The following is an 18,286-nucleotide window of genomic DNA, read 5'->3' on the forward strand; positions in this document are numbered from 1 at the left end:
GTTTGTTTGGGCTGCTATAACAGAATACAACAGACTGAATGGATTATAAACAATAAGCATTAATTTCTCAAAGCTTTGAAGACCAAGAAGTCTAAGATCAAGGCGCCAGAAGATTCAGTGGCTGGTGAGAACCCACTTCCTCATTCACAGAATGCCATCTTCTCCATGCGTCCTCACATGTCAGAAGGGATGAGAGAGAGCTCTGGGGTTTCTTTTTAAGGGCACTAATCCCATTCATGAGGGCTCCACCTCATAAATCAATCACCTCCTAAGGCTCTACCTCTACACACCCATCACACTGAGGATTAGGAATTAACATAGGAATTTGGGGGGAACACAAACATTCGGGATATAAGGTGCCTTGTAAAATAAGTCTTATGAAGATTTCATTTACAAGCTTTCTTATTAAGCTTTTTATGCCACAGATTTATGCTTATATATTTAAAGTTTTTCTTTAAAACACCTTAGAAAATAGTTCATTAACAAATTTGGGGGTTAACCATTCTAATAACTGAACACTTTTCTGCTGCATTATGAAGTGTTTCTTTAAGTGAGATACGTTGATATATCTGAATGTGCCACCAATAATTCTGCATTTAAAAGCAAACAGTGTTTTATAATTTAGCTGAAAATGCTTTTACATTGATGATAAAATGAACCTAAGCCTTGAGGGGTATGTTTGTTTTTAACTTAATAATTGAGCTTTATTATAATTTAAAGTATCTAATTCCTCTGAAGCAGTACAAATAGTGATTAAATCTAGGGTTCTGCAAAATGAGGAAATCTGTTTTGTATTTTGTTCTTGCCATTAGGTTAGGGTTAGACCAGATAAACAGAAGAGATTGTCACCTTTGTCTTAGAAGTACTGTTCGTTTGATGTATTTACTTGTTTAATCATTTTTTAACAGATTTCTTTTTAAGTTCTTGATGTATTAATAGCCATAATTGTTCTAATTTATAAATCACTAACTGCTGTTTCAATTCTTATATTTAACTTGGTTTCACAATTATTAAATAGTGGCTTCTTAGGTTAGTCTTCTCTCATGAACTTCCTATAGTCAAGTAGAAAGTACACTTACTATTTAATTTAGGCTTAACTGTTAATTCAGGTAACAACTGTAACATTATGTTGTTTCTGCTATCTAAATCTTTATGACTATCTAATGTTATCTAATGTTTTCTGACTAGGCTTACAATAATACTAACCTAGAGTTTAACTTTAAAGATGTTATAGTAGACCTTAAAGCTCTGTCATCTTGTCAGGCTTGCAATTCTTAATTTATTTAGTTACTTATGATCCATACCTTTATTCAACAAATATTATGGGACATCTATGATTATTTTGAGCATCTATTATGTGCCAGACTGTATTGTCTCTGGAAGATTCAGCAGTGAACAAACTAGACAAAATCTCTTTCTCATGAAATGAACGTGCTAATGAGGTAAAATGTTGAGTTCACAGGATAATTTCAGATAGTGTTAAGTGCTGTGAAGCAAATACAACACACTCATGTGATAAAGAGTGATGGAGGGAGGATTAGGAAGTTGAAGAGGACTGCTTTAGGCCAGACTGGAGCCAGGATCTGAATGACACCATTGAAGCTTTTGAGAAAATAGCATTTTCTCTTTCCTTTGTGACAAAGAACAAAAGAAGGAGGAAGACAGTGATGATAATAGTGGTAATAAGACCGTTTTTTGAGAGTTCATTTTATGCTAGGTGTGCAGTTGCAATACTGGGGAAATTGCATCTCTCATTGTAGATACACTGAAGCTCTATGCAGCTGATTCCTGAGTAACGTAGGAAGTGACTGAACTGGGATTGTACCCTGCTCTGTCTACTGCATGGCCCTGCCCACAAATTATTCCCAAAATGAAAGTTACCAGGATTAGAACCACCATCTTTCTTTTTTACTTGCTCATCAATTCAACATCTAAACCTCATATAATAAGCTAGCAATAATCTTCTATAATCCAGGAAATGTTCTACTTCCTGAGCAACAAAGCATAATTAAGATTTGAAAACTAAACTGATATGTTCATAACACTTGTGAGTTTATAACAGGTTTTTATTCAAGTTGTATTTGAAATTATTTGTTGCATTTATGCTTTTTTTCAAATCAAAGATCAAGCCGTCTTTAAATTTTTCCAAATAATTCTTTAAATTGTAAGCATTCTCATTATCCTCCTGTATGTTTTTATCCTTTATTCTTTCACACTCTCCATCACTAGAATAAAATGCTTTTAATTGTCTAGTATGTACATACGGCAAAAACTTTGCAATACATACAAAAATCCATGTGATTTCAGCATTAGTTTCTCTTTTTATTCTAAATTACTGTCGGTTACAGTTCAAAATGTTGATAAAATGTATATCTGTATTTTGGTGTGACATTTTAATGATTAAGCGATACATTCAACTTCTTTATAAGTAAGGCATATTGAGGACAGTAATTGAGAGTGCTGAATTGATGTAGATGCATACAATTTAGAAAAAAAGAATAATTTTTTTTTCAATTTTGAATCATTTTCTGATAAATATGAAGGAAAAAGATAATATCTTGTTACTTCAAATGAAACTAAAATCTTTTGGCCTTATTAACAGATCTAAATTGTGAAGGTTTACCAATACAATTGGAATGCTTTTATGTAATTAGGGAATTCCAAAATGGATTCAGGAATAGCTCATAAATCTAACATATGTCAATAGCACTTTAATAAATTTCTCCTGACTGTGAACAAAAATTTGGAATCCAGTTGCCTATTTGCTTTCTATATTTTATTTATTTAGACTAAGAGAGGAAAGAAAGCTCAGGTTTATTGTCATATATCATAAAAGTACCTGTAAAAATGATTTAAATGTCCATTTATCATTTATCATAGTCTAAGATTTGCAGTACACCAGCTTTACGAAGTATGTTTTCTTTCAGTTATGTTAATTGCTGTCAAAAGACAAGACTCAAAACCAGGGCCCCTAAGGTTAAACTAAGATTAGATCAGAGACCCAGCATTTTGCCATTAGTTTTTCCTAGGGGCCCATCCCATTGTGCAATTTCAAGATGCCATCTCAAATAATGGAGTTTAATTAGTACTCAGATAGACTAGCAGTTCCCATACTTTCAGGTATTGACAATGTCATTTTACCACTGCTTGGGTATTGCACGTCTCACTAGTTTGCCTATACATTCAATTCTTTCCCCTCTATATCCAGACAGATACAGAATAATCATTTATTCTTTTTAAAAATACTCAAAAATACTAACACTTCAACTCCTCCCCCCCCTTTTTAAATCAAATTAGCAAAGATTTAAAAACATATAAATACCCAATTTCATGAGGGTACGGCAAAAATTTACTCAGACATTGCTGAAGAGACTGTAATATGATACAATTGCTCTGAAAAGCTATTAAGTCCTATGCATATAAGAAGACCCTTAATAAAGGTATTTATTTTGCACCAATTATTCTACGTTAGGGAATCTATTCAAAGGAAAAATCCAAAATATAATCATACTCTACCTAAAGCAGTTAATGGATATATTTTATAGACTCAGTACATAAGAGGAGACATCTCAAATTTCCAGCTATAAAAGAATGGTAAAGCAGATCATGGAATGCCCACATAATGGCATTTGTGCAACAATTAAAATTTATACTTGTTCATTTATTTAACGACATGGACAAGTATTGATGTAATAAATAAAGCAAGATATAAAAATTCATGTATAATATGATTTCAGCTATAGAAAACAGAAAATCATTATATAGGAAACTATTCTTAAATATAAAAAATATTTGCTTCTGGTTGATATATGAGCTTTCCCCCTGCCTTTATGTTTTTTCTGTACATATCAGATTTTCCATAGTGCCCTAGTAATAATCTTATGATCAGAAAAATATTAAAGGAAAAATGAAATAGACTTAGGAAAAAAAATCATTACCAAACTTTTGCATCCTAGACTTACTCAGGATTCAGTTCTAGCCTCTCTTCAGATTTAAATTTTTTAAACTTTTCTTCCAAGCATCCAGCCTATAAAGACTTGAAAGTCACCTTTTCCTCTTTCTGACATCTGTTTCATAAAGAAAATGACTTTTCCTTAGTGATAATTGAATTTCCTTCTTTATAGTCAATTTATAGATTGCCATTTCAGATGGTGGCTTATTTACAACAACTACTATTAGATGTTGATATTATACTTAGTTTACATGGAAATGGAGGTAAAACAAAGCTTAAGTAAAAACATTGGTCATAAATTCTTGTACAGTGTTTGTATTATCAAAAGCAATTTAAAAAGACAAAGGCTAATTATAGTAACAAGATTTTTTTGTTAAACACATGAATCAGTCTAAAGTGTTATACAAAATATTATGTAGAATATTTCATATTCTAAAAAAATGTGCATTGGAAATTTCTTTGTATTTTCCATTATCAACCATTTAAAAGGCAAAAGAGTAGAGTTATTTGTGGTAAGTGTATAGACTCAACAATAAAGTTTATGTATAGCTAATGCAGAAGGAAATTTGGGAGTACTGAGGCACTTAGCACAATCTGTGACTTTGTCTTTCTCTACAGGATCTAATTGAAAGACGGTATTAGGAAAGACATAGCAAGGACCCTTTTTCCTGTTGTTACAGCAGTAAATATCCCTTAAGAAACTTCAAAAGCAATGCAGGCTTGCTTGAGAAAGAAGAAAGTAAGAGAAAAAGCTGTTCAGTAATGAGCCAGGGAGAAAAGAAAACCTTGCCTGAGAGATAAAGAGGTGACTATGAAAAGGAAATCATACAGTCTGCCAGACACTCGTGAGCCTTCTCAAATCAAAATCTAGATTCACTTTATGATGGAAACTGGAGGTAATTAGAAACTGTATTTTTTATAGTTTATACTATTTTACTTTATTTTTAAAAATCTAGAGCAAGTTTGACTACAGTGATATGAATTAATAGAGCTTGGTTATGGGTACACAGGTATTAGAAATTTCTATATTTTTGAAACATAAATTTTTAAAAATATTGGGAGGAATCTATACATGTGATAAAAAGTCAACAGTGTCTTATTTCATTTCATTCTCTCATCACCCTAAAACTCTACCTCTTTTTCCAGTTATGGGATATTAACTACTTGTCTGAGATCCTGTAATTAGAGTAGACTTTGTATAATGATCTTAAAATCTTATTCCTAAAGAAAATTCCAAATTTTGAGCCTGTAGGTAAGCCATTTGTAAATAGGGGTCTGCTTGAGTTACTCATTGTATTAGAGATATCGATCTAATAAACTTAAGAAGTCGCTCTTATGGAGTAGAAAGACATTGCTCTGAATATCTGTAATCCTGGCTTCTCAGATTCAGGTTGTTGATTCACTGCATTACTTTGATCAAGTCATTTTATCACTTTCAGATTTTTTTCATTAATTTAAAATAATGGAATATGAAATAAATGACTTTTAAACATCCTCTAAATCCAGCGTTCTCAAACTATGATACACTGATTTTCAAGTTCACAGAATGTTATAAATTGGAGGAGGGGTGTGGTGAGAGAAGTTTCCTTTTCATAACTAAAAACTTCTTAAACCATTTTTGGGCATAAAAACAATGCCTCCTTCTGATAAAATGTAGCGTTGTGCTTTGTGCTATGCAATGCTTAAGGAGTCCAGATATGTAAATACCTGGGAATGAAAAAGAAATAGGAAAGTTGGATAGCTTAATGCCCTGGAGAAACCTTGTGTTCTGTGGGAGAGAAATTATCTGGTTGATAGTGGAAGGGAGATAGATGCTAAGAAGTGGAGAAGCACTGCAAAGAAAACAATAAACTGCTATAGACGCAGAAACAGTTAGGAGCATTCATCGATTCTTTACTTACAGAGTAGCCACAGTCTTAACTCCTTCCTTACCCAAAACTTGAATGCAGATTGCTTTCCATTGTAAGTAGATCTCCCATTTTAATGACAATCTCAAGGGGGAATTCTGGAAGCTGTAGCAAGAATGAGAAACAAGGATTTCACGGCTAGCAAAACTGACTTTCGAGTCTAATGGATACAGAGGCAAGCTATTATCAGCATGCAAGAACTTAGGCAATATTGTTTCCAGGAGCCCTTCGTGATGAATCTACTAGAGGACAAACTTCAGACAACCGAAAGACCACATATTGTATCTTACTCTTAGTCTTAAGAAAGTTGTACATAAATCTTCACACTATTAATGTAAGCCATGCCTCATTTTACAAATGTTTCTCAATTGCATTCCAAATTTACAATATTGGCATAGATCTCGTTGTTGAAAAATAATTGTTTTATTTTTTTAAATGTTTTAAACCTTGTATGACTAATCCTACGATAAAACGGGAAGGGTTATTTTACTTGTAAACTACCACAAATAAATACAAGAGCTACTTTACATATAAGTGGCCCTTTAAAACTAAATACTATTGTGTGCTGATTTGCAACAAAGTCTGTATAAAGAGAGAAAAGACTAATAAATGCTGTGCCGTGAACCAATAATTAGATTCTCAATGTGGTATAAAGTACTCACAGGAGGTTCGTTCTTGGCCTCATAAATTTGACCATATCTTTCCATTCTAATGCTATTAAGTGACTTAGAGACATGACTTAACAGTAAAATAAGCTCCTAAACCACAGTGGCAAGCACATAAGACTAAAATTATGCAGTGATGACTGCCATTCATTTAGGAATTGGCTGTCTCATTTGCTCTTAAATATCAGGCAAACAGCAAATGGAAAGTTGGCTGTTAAACTGCAAATTCAGCATCATGTGGCTTAATACCTCTTGTGCTGTTTGCTGAACTTAAAGACTATTAAAGATTGTTGCTTGATTCACTGCAGAAACAATATATCTGTGGTATTATATAAATATTTTGATGAAAGTATTGTTTCCAATCAATTTATTTCTTATTCTTACTGAATTTACCTGAGTCCACCTTCTGAGAAACTCAGTGCTTCTCAAGCTTTGGTGTTTATCAGAACCCCCAGGAGGGCTTAGAAAAACATATATGGGTCCCACTTTCAAGGTTTCTGATTCTGTACATCTGGTTGGGGACTTGATATTTACATTTCTTATAAGTTCTCAGGTGATGCTGGTCTGAGAACCACTGACTTAATACCATGAAAGATTCCTCTTACAGTCAAAAGGATTCCTTTCTTTTAAAAAAATGAACTAAGAAAATAGACATCTGGATTTGGCTATCACCATTGTTTAGGAAACCATGACCTAACTTACTAGATCAAGAATTGAGGGAAACAACAACAACAAAAAAGAACTAAGGGAAACATTTCCTCTATTGGGAATCATAATAAAGCTCTTTTCCTAAAATCTAACAAACATTGTAGCAAATGGAACATAAGCTATTTGGGGTTTCATTTCTGTTAAGGAAAACTCCAGCTAAATAAAGCCAATAGAAAAGCACTCTCATAATCCCTAAAGAATATGTGATGCAAATTTCTATCATTACTTTAATATATAATAAAGACTTTTTAAAAAGTTTTTTGAAATGTTATTTCCTCCAAGTCCAAGATCCATATTAGACTTGGCCAGAATTTTTGTTTTTTAAATTTTTTATCACAACACCCCCCAAAAAAGTTCTTTTCTCACGGTTTTCAGTCATTTGTCTTCAATAGTACTGTCTTATAGTGACTAAAATAGGGGCCAAGTTTACAGTACCCCATTCTTATTCTATTTTGTTAACAGATGAAGTTTTCAGCGTTCATCTCAAGTTTTTATCAAGTGCATTGTTTGTTTAATATTAGAAGAGCTTGAATCCATTCATTTTGTACCTTGATTCTGTGGGTCTGCTGTCTGGCGCTTAGACAGGACTGTGGATTGCAGTGTGAACACTTCTGTTTTTACTCCCCCTTTATCCTTGACTACTATTTTTCTCCACTGTGCTTTACCTCAGAACTTTGAGTCTTACTTTTTTTTTTTTTGCCTTCTCGAGATATAATTGACTTGTAACATTGTGTAAATTTAAGATGTACGATTGATGTTGATTTGATGTACATATATCACAAAATGATTAATAGCCACAGTAGGGTTAGTTAGCACCTCCATCGCTTCACATCATTACTATTTCTTTTTTGTGGTGAGAACATTTAAGATCTATTTTCTTAGCAACTTTCAAGTGCGTAATACTATACTGTTAACTATAATCATCACGATGTACATTAGATCAGCAGAACTCATTCATCTTATAACTGGACATATGTACCCTTTGACCAACATCTGTCCCATTTTCCCCAACCTCACCCTTCCTCAGGCCCTGGAAACCACCATTCTACTCTCTGTTTCTATGAGTTATGCTTTTTTAGATTCCACATATGTGATATCATACAGTATTTGTCCATAAGTTTTACTTTTTTAAACACACCATGCTGCTACCCCAATCTTTTTGTTAGAGCTAGTTCTTTTCAATGGTTCCAATATATCAGTTTCTTAGCTAATAAAGGTGATACCCATCTGAATGATAACCTTCAAAATGTTGACTGGTCACAGGAGAAAAGATGATTATATGCTGTAAATAAATCATGTTGGGGGAAATGTGCTTTGTCTGGCTGAATTTAAGATTTTTCAAGAACACCTAAGTGATAACTTTCTCTATAGTATTATACAATTGTCTTTCTATATTTGTTTGATACTATTGCCAGTTTTACATGATCAGGCATCGTGATGGCAAGGATTTGTCTGATTACCTTGTGCAGTGCTCACAACAATATTATATCCATCTTCATTTTTGAGGGAGAGAAGAAATGGAAGTTATTACTTGATCATTTCCCATGTCTCATAAAATAATACTCTATGGACATTTTTCCAGTGCTACCCTTCAAAAACAAGTGTTATTATGAATCACTGACCACGGCTGTCTTGTTTACTTATGTATTCTAAGTGCCTTGTGCAACTTGGCAGGTAGTACATAGGCACTCAGTAAATACTTGTTGAATAAATGAATTGACATTTTTAAAAAGTCAGAATTATAGAAGAAATTCCTTTTTGAAAGTTAGTAATTTAGAAAGCTTAAACTATGTTAAAGTGTGTGCATGTGCATGTGTATGTGTATGTGTGTTAATGGTTTTAAAAAGCATTCAGATAGTGCAGTAGTGGCCACAGTGGACGAGGTAAATTATGTGTTCTGTTAGTTATTGTTTGTATTTTAAAGAGGAACTACTCCTCAACGTACCTCAATTTGATATTTTCAAAACTCTTCTAATAAAAAAGTGTTGAGTTACATGACATTTTGATATTCTGATAGTGATTGCTATTAGTATAAGACATTGTTTCATTGAATTATTATGGTACTCTAAGAATAACACTGATCTATTAAAAACAGATGTAGTGTTGTCATGAAATAGGATATATAAAAATATTATAAAACCTCTTAATTTAAATGAAAAGTATTTAAGATGCTTTCAATAGAGTTAACATAATCCAGGGATTGGCAGACTACAGGCACCCCCATTTGTTTACATTTTGTCTGTGGCTGCTTTGACCCTACAACTATAGCTAGTGAATGAGTGAATGAATTAGTGAATGCCCTCTGACCAGAAATTTCACTTTCAAGCATTTAAACTGAGAAAATAGTCATGCGTACGAGTAAATGTGTATACGGATGTTTATTCCACTGCAGTTTGTAACACCAAGACAATTGGAAACCTAAGTGTCAAATAATAAGGAACTGGCTAAATTGTGGCATATCCATACCACTGGCATATTACATAGCTGTTCTGAAAAGACATTACAAAAACATCTCCGTTGATATAAAACAGGGGTCAGCAAATTAAAGCACTCTGACCAAATTCAGCCTGAGACTTGTTTTTGTACTACCAGAGCTAAGAATAGTTTTTGCATTTTAAAGGATTATAAAAGAAAAATATTAAAAACATGAGATACAGAGAGTATGTGATTGTCAAAGCATAAATACTACCTTAGTCTTTACAGAAAATGTTTGCTGACTTCTGATATAAAATATTGTATTTAATGTAGATTAAGTCGCTGGGGATGGATTTAAAACATTACAACATAGTATATATGGAGTGATGCCGTTTTTCTTTTAAAAAATGCAATCAATACTACTTAGAAACGTAGACATTTAAGATGTTAATAATAGTTGTGTTTAGGTGTATAGGATTAATGGGATTCTATATTTTTTGCCTATTTGACAATTTTGTGATTTTTCGATAATAATATATTCACTGTAATAAGAAAATTTAAAATTTTCACTTTGGTGTGGGAAAAAAATAGGAAAAAGAGATAATTTCTCTTGAGTTCTAAGATGCAAAGGTATATTTCTCCATTTTGTAGATGAGGAAACGGAGCTTAAAAGAGGTTAAACAGCTTGCCTGGGCGGCATAAACATAAGACAAAAATAACACTGCTGCCATATTTTCTGATCAGCAGCATCACTGTTTGATAACTTAAAATGTCCATCTATCAGCTAACATAAAATTATGAACTCTCTGCCTAAAGATACTTTAGAGCAGGGATACTCAACTGGGATGCACGGCAGGAGATGAGCAACTGGTGCGCAAGCAAATCTTCATCTGTGTTTGTAGTAGCTGCTCCTCAGCGCTAGCATCACCACCTCAGCTCCGCCTCAGAACATCAGGCATTAGATTCTAAAAGGAACACTGGTCCCTGGTGCCAAAGAGTTTGGGAGCCGCTGCTTTAGAGGTATCAATGTATAACATAACATGATAAAGGAGAGTTATGCAGAAATCCAAAACCACCAGTTGAATAGGATTACATGCATAACCGGGTAAGGTTTACATTTACTTAGAATGAAAAAGGAGTAGCTTACATTTTGAATTTTTTTCGAAAAAGCAAACAAAACCTATGTAGACATAGGTATATAGTTTACTTTGTAAATTCGCAAACTGTTACTGCTAAATAATATACAAATTCATTGCTTTTTTTATACCTATAGAGTTAATAGTTCAAATTTAGTTATCTGACACAAAAAGAGCACACAAGCTGAAGCTCATTCTTCTCACCATAAGATAAACAAAGAGACATTTGACTTATCCTTGGGCCCTGGTACAGGCCCTTTTCAGTGCATGTTTACAGAATTAGTCAGCAACTTAGAAGGAGAGCAAATATACTATAACAGTGAAAAATCTTCATTATAATGAACTAATAGCTACTAACAGAAGGAAACAGTAGGATCATAGAATGCAGAAATGAAAGTTCAGCAGTTTTTGGACAATTTAGTGTATGGACAAAAATTCTAACATCCTTCGATTATTCCTGAGGGAACCATTATCTTATAGCGAAGAACAATGATGATGATAACTACCACTATTGCTCTTTAAAAATAGTTGTACAGTTTATCACATTTAATCATCATGTGATGTGAGAGAATGATTTCCTATTCACACATTTAGAAATGGAGGCACAAAAGGAGTTAAGTGAATCCTCAAGATCATACAACCCAGACAGCCGATGACAGGGGACTAGATCTCCTAGCCCCAACTCAGTGGCGGATGCTGAGTCACCAAGACAGATCCCTGCACATTTCACTAAATCAAAAGAACAGATAAACATGTTTTTAAAATCGATGCAAAGAAAGTTGAAGTATAAATATTCCGATGCTCTTTAGAAGTGAGATTGTGTATCTGGAAAAATTCGCCAGCATAGAATGCCTCATAACTCAAAAATGTCAGAGAATCACAATACACTTGCACAGATGAAGCTGTCATTTTCTTCCTCTTATCTCTCTATTGAACAAAGGTTTCCAAGCCTGGATTTTGTCTATTTCAAATGATCTGCAATGTTTTCCTGCACATATAATAGGTAACAGAACTGTCCCTATTTTAACACTACATCGCATATTAACAACCTCTATGTGGTGGATTCCACAAATTATGTTAGAAATCAGAAGCCAGTAGGGTACATGCTTTCATAATTCCTGTCTCTTTAGCAGGACTTACAGGTTTTTTAAAAAGATGTGTTCTTGTGTGTGTGAAATGTGTGTTCAGAAACTATTTGTCTTATTTATCTAATATTAAATATTAACAATGTGCCGCATATTTTTCAAAGCATCATGTCAGTAACTTGCCCATTTTTTAAACTTAAACAGGTAAAATGAGCAGCTCAACAACCCATCTCTAAGCACTGTATAACGGTTTGGGCTATCCTGCTGTATTTATTGTTCTTTGGCTGATTCTTTAAGAGTTAGAACACCTAAGATAACACAATGTGCGAACACCTAAGGATAATTCTAAGCAAAGGAGCTATATAGCCTTTGGTTTTCTTCTCCTCTTCAGTGCGTTTTTAACTTCTATATTGAATATATATATTGAATGTTAGAAGAGGGACATATAACTTTCTATCTTCATACTATATTTTTTTCCCAGTTTTCCCCTCTGTGCCATTTGTGTCTACAACAAACATGTACTTTCTTTTTGAGGAAACATTTTTTTTAAAGGACTCTCATTATTTGTCAAGGTATTTCCTCTGTCAGACAACCAGTATAATGTTTCTTGGTGTTGTCTTTTATGTACCTTTCTTTGCCCTTAACTAATGAGAAGCGAAGCGACCCATCTTCATTATGGCAAAGCTAGTAAGTAGCAGGCCCTGAACTAGAACTCAGGCCTCCTGATTCTCTGTTAAGTGTGTCTGTTACCAGGCCACCCTGACTCTGGCTTATGCTTAGGGAAAATACAGAACTAGTTCCTGGAGTAGGTAGCATTGGTTGCTACCCACATGGATACTGGTAATGTCTACCTTGAATAACAGCCTGAAATTTTCTCCAGTATTTCTCTCCATTTTTTATCTTGCCTTTGAACTTTATAAAAATTTCTGCACTCAGGAGCTAGGGGATGAAATCAGAGCCCTCGGGAAAAAAATCAGTGTCAGAATGCAACTTTATTCATTCATTTATCAACATTTATTTATTTTGACTAGGGGATAGTATAAAAAGCAAACTTTAAAAAAATCTTTTTCACTAGCTATTAATTTTTTCATGAGAGTAAATATCTTTAAAAGCTAGCTAAGTCTAAAATGCCTATTCACTAGAGCTTTCTATATCTAAATTTTTTAATTACAAGTTTTTTCTTGCTCTTAAACTTTGTGCTTTCATATATTAGAAACTCAAGGCTAAGGTATAATTATAGTGATCCTTCTTGGTTCTGAGCCATAGTTACTGGCTGGTTAGCATGAGTATCCTTTATATTTTGAATAAACAAGTTGGAGAGACTTTAGTGCTTTAATTTTTCAGGAAAGCGAAAAACACTCTTCATCTACCTGCCTAAAGGCTAAAAACAATTGTACTGAATCACAGAGAAGAAAATCAAAACAATTGCAAAAGTATTCATCTAATTAAACTTATAAACTTAAAAAATGAAGTTTATAATGCAGTTTGTGAAACACAAGAAATAATTACTTTAATTTTAAAAAACTTAAGATTTTGGTTTTGATCAAATAGAGAATATGGGAAAATTAGAAACGCAGTGAAAGAAAGATATATGCGCGCGCGCACGCGCGCGCGCACACACACACACACACACACGCGCGCGCGCGCGCACACACACACACACACACACACACACAGGGGACCCACAGGAGAAAGTCCCTCTGAATCAAAAGAATTACATGTATCTGAATTGGCATGAAGCTTGCATTCACGTGACTGTAGTTGTCATCAGATCATCCCATATCAGAGCACTTATCTGGGAAACAGGGCCTCGCTGAACCTTAGTTTCCTCATCTGTATACCAAGATTATGGAACTCGGTAACCTTTGACGGTCGGCTATAAGTCTCTGCTGGATTAACTATTTTATGCGTCTTTATTTGAATATTTAAACATTTAGAGGTTCTTCTCTAAACTGAAAAGCCAGAGTAGCTCAATAAGTATTTATTGGTTGAATAATTAAATTTGGTCCTTATTATGTGTTTTAATCAACTCAGCTAACAATATGTGGGTTATTTCAGTTATTTTTCAGCCAAAAATATTTTTCACATAGATGACATCTTGTGCTGAAAGCTTTTCTGTAGCAAAAATGAGTAAGAAGTAAACTCTGCTTTTACTAATGGGGAATTAGTGTTTGATCTTTTAACAGTGAAGTTTTCAGCATGAGCATTGCAAGAAAGGCTTTGATATTGATTGTGCACTTCAAACTGAAGCATGTCTGAACTGAAACTGGGTATTTCCAGAGCTGTCTGTTCTTATTCATTTCTTCTTTCCTTACTCTTTGCTCTGGCATGTAAATATTCTTGTACAGTTCTTCAAGGATCTGCAAACTAGAGAGGCAAAGAGAGCCATACATCTTGTTTACAGCCTTGTCTAATCCTATGTGCAAGAGTAAAATAAAAAGATAAATGTTTTTATTTGACGGATCTAAAATCTGAAGTTTTTTTAAACATTGATCGAAAACAGCAATGAGACTATGATGATGTTACGTAAGTGTAATGAAAAGATACAGTTTTAGTGTAATTATTTTGAAATTTTTAACTTTAGACCATAAATGTTTTCATCTAAACCTATTTGTGAGTTTTGCGCTTGAAAGATTATTTTAGAAGCTATTTCATTATATTTTACCACCCTTCTTTCAGCACATTATATTAGTTTTGATTTTTGCTATGAATCTCTATAATGCAGAATCTTTTTGAAGAGTCCTCTTGGCTCACAAGATGTTTGCCCATCCTGATTGGAGAGAGTTGCACAGAAATCCTATTTAATTTTAATGGTCTTTTTTTTTTTTTAAGAAAATGTCTTCTATTATTAGCATAGATTATATTTTATTAACTGTCATTTTTTATCTTGCCCTTTTAACTTTATAAAAATTCTCTCCTCCAAATATAAGTGCCAACAAACTTGGAAACTAAGACTGGCTAAGAATCAGGTGGCACATTAACACTTTATAAAACGTGGTAATAATTTCACTTTTTGTCAGTCTCATTTTTGTACTGGCTCTGTGACTTCTGACTACTACTTTTCCAATGATAGATAAAAAGCAGAAATTATCATCCCTGCTCTCTCATTTCATTGGAGAAATTGAGAACCAGAAAAGTTAAGTGCCTGGTCCAGGCCTCCCATTGAAGCCGTAGTAAAGCCAATCCTAGCACCCACATGCTGGCCTTGAGTCTAGTGCTTTCTCTATCTTGCCTACCCATTTGAAGGAGCACTGAAGTACCACTTAGAGTACTTTCTGCGATCATTTGCTTTTCAGCACATTATCCAAGATGTGCTAGTTAAAACTTAACTGCCCTTTAGAATGATTGATGACATTTCTGCTTCATTCTTTTAACAATATTAATTTTATAAGCTAATTTGGAATTTTATTACATACTCACCATTTAGGTAGAAAGATGTTCTCTTTGAGAATCTGAATTCGTCTTCACATCTAGGAGGAGTAACAAATCAAGCATAAAAATTAGAACAGATTCAGGCTTACATATAATTTTATTTAAATCTTCAATAGGTTAACTAATGTTTTCATTCAAAACTATTTTGTAATTGTGCCCAAGATTGAGATTCTAGAATACTTGTCCTAGTTTCCTGCAGACTATAGAAACCAGAGGAATAGGATGGAGCATTTTGCAAACACTAGAATGTCAGTGGTTTCTCATTACAGTGCCCAGGTATGTTTATTAATCTTGGATCGATTTATCCATTTATTAAGTGAACATTTATTCATCCAATTATTAAATGAACATTTACCACTTACTTTGCTGGATACTAGGTGTATATATACTAGTGAACAAGACAAAGTCCATGCCCTCAGGAAGCTTATGTCTGGTAGGGTCGTCAATAAACAAATAAGCAAATAAGATCATTAGGATGTGATAAATAGTGGGATAGAAATTTTTTTTTAAAAAAAGATGATATGATAAATAGTAAATTAGAGTGGCCAACTTTATGTGGGGTTGTTAAGAAAGACTTCTCTAAAAAAGAGACATTTAAAGAGATTCCTGAAGTTGATAATGACCAGGCATGCAAAGAGCTAGAGAAAGAGCATTGCAGCCAGAGGAATCAGCAAAGGCAAAAACCTTGAGACAGGAAGCACCACTGTTTCCTGTTAACTGAGAATATAAATATCTTCCTACCCGCTACTCACAGATACAGATCTCTAGATGTTTCCTTTTGTCACTCTCTTTTATCTCCAAGTAATTTTCTTTTTTTCTAAAGGTAGAGAAAAAGGCCTCCATTTCTCCATCATTGCCTATTATACATATTCACCCCAGATTAAGTAATTTTGTATTTAAACTCCTAGATGATTTTTATCTCCAACTCTCATTTGGTCTGTGTTCTAGATATTTATGTGCATATATTTTCTTCTTTACAACAGTCTGGGTAGAATCAGTACCTAATTTAACTTTGCATCTTTTGTATCAGCTACACTTAGCATTAGAGGAAATTAAAACTATAAAGAGCTAAGACATATCAATTACCTGTAATAATATGTCTTTTTAAAACTTCTCCTTTTTCTGTGCCCTAGTAAATAAGTGAAGAGAGAATAGGACCAGATCTCCTGATTTTCAATCCAAGACTTATTCACCGACAGCAGTAGTTCTTCCCCTGGCTTGCACACTGGAATCCCCTGACATCACCCGTGATGTTTTAAAATATTCTCATCTGAAAGTTCCAAACCATAGAAATTAGAATTTCAGGAGTGTGACCCAGACATGAGCATTATTTAAATTTCCCCATGTGGTTCTAATGCATAACCATGATTGGTAATAAATGCCCCACAGCACCATGACCCCTGGACCATTCTCACTTTCCTAGGTAATTTTATTAATTTGAGAAACTTTTTTTTTCATGTATAAAAAATTTTAAAGTAGAGAAGTGTTAACTGTGAGATAGTAGTATAATACATTTTGTTTTGTTTACAATAGTAGCTTACTTAACTGTTTAACTTTTCAGATATTTCGAAAGAAAGCAGTGGAACTTGGGGTAAAATTGCTACCTGCATTTCATACTCCTTCTGGAATACCTTGGGCATTGCTGAATATTAAAAGGTAAAACTCTTCATTTCTGACAACATGTTTTAAGTTGTAATATTGGAGATCGTAATCTAACAAATAGACACTGGATGGATAATTATTTGAATGACGTCGGTGACTGCCACCATGGGGAGTTTTAGCCTCTCTCCTTATGTTGGAAGTTTTCAGTTTTTCAGTGTTCCATGGCCTTAAATGTGTCCCTGTCATCGGATAACATGACCCCAATAACATCATCTAAGCCAGACATGATTTGAAGTTTTCACTATTTCATGGTGATGTTGCATCAGTGAAAAACTGTCTTCTCCCTAGATTCCAAAAGCATCCATTATCTTTAAAATTGTCATCAAAGCATTTCAGAGATAAAACACTTGGACTCATCAGATTTCCCATGCAATGAGCTGGTATAGCTGAGATTTGGGAGCGTCTGAGGCTGCCCTACCCCCACTACAAGGCGGGAAGGGAACTGCTCCACTGACCCAGATCAAACCAACTGTCTCACCCCATTTGGGTGGAGAACTCCGGTGTAACAAGTCCATAGGAATGTGGCCCCAAGAAAAACCTGGGCTGAACACACTTTCTGGTATTCTCCTAGGGAATAGTTTGAATGAATTTTCATGATAGCTTGAACATTTTGTTAATAAACAATTTTATCTTAAGCTTCCTTCTTAACTCCCTCCTCATAAGTAATTAATTGCATATATGCCTGTTGGTGATGGTGGTGGTAGTGGTGATGATGATGTTGATGACGATGATGATGACAGGTATTTAACATCATAAAATAGGAAGCTTTGTTCTAGACACTTTACACATATTACCACATTTAATTCTCACAACCCTCAGTAAGGTCAGTACTGTTGTTGTCTTCATTTTACTAATAAGGAACTCGAGTCACAGACAGATTAAGTCATTTGCCTAATGTCATACTGTATGTAAATGGTAGAACTGGAATATGTACTTAGACGTTTATCCACACACTGATGCACAGGCATTGATTAACCAGCTTTCTTGTTTTAGAAATGTCAAGAGGATGTACAGGGTGGTTGGGCAAGATTAATACACATTTCTTCATTATTTTAGTCACATTCTTTTCTAAAATTAATTATAAAAAATCATCAGTTAAATGTCATGTATTATTTTCATTGTATGTTATATATGTATACTTTGAATTCCTCCTGTATCTGTCTATAATTGTGTGTGCGTACGTGTGTGTGTGTGCGTGTGTGTGTGTGCGCGCGCACGCGCTCGCACTTGGGGCAGGGGTGCTAAGGCAATGAGATGGGGACTAGCCACACTGCTGGTCCATGTGAATTGAGGTAGTTCTATATTGTATAATGTGATATCTCAG

At 34.0% G+C, this 18,286-nt stretch overlaps 1 protein-coding gene across 1 annotated transcript in view; it reads left to right on the plus strand.

Moving 5' to 3' along the window:
- Positions 1-18,286, plus strand: part of MAN1A1 (mannosidase alpha class 1A member 1) — a 157,409-nt gene that overhangs the window by 66,919 nt on the left and 72,204 nt on the right. Inside the window, exon 5 of the mRNA XM_011358770.2 lies at positions 16,862-16,956. Within this exon, the coding sequence (XP_011357072.1) occupies positions 16,862-16,956 (95 nt within the window). The remainder of the gene's footprint in view (positions 1-16,861; positions 16,957-18,286) is intronic.

The sequence above is a fragment of the Pteropus vampyrus genome, unplaced genomic scaffold, assembly GCF_000151845.1.
Source record: "Pteropus vampyrus isolate Shadow unplaced genomic scaffold, Pvam_2.0 Scaffold43, whole genome shotgun sequence".
Classification (NCBI taxonomy): Eukaryota; Metazoa; Chordata; class Mammalia; order Chiroptera; family Pteropodidae; genus Pteropus; species Pteropus vampyrus.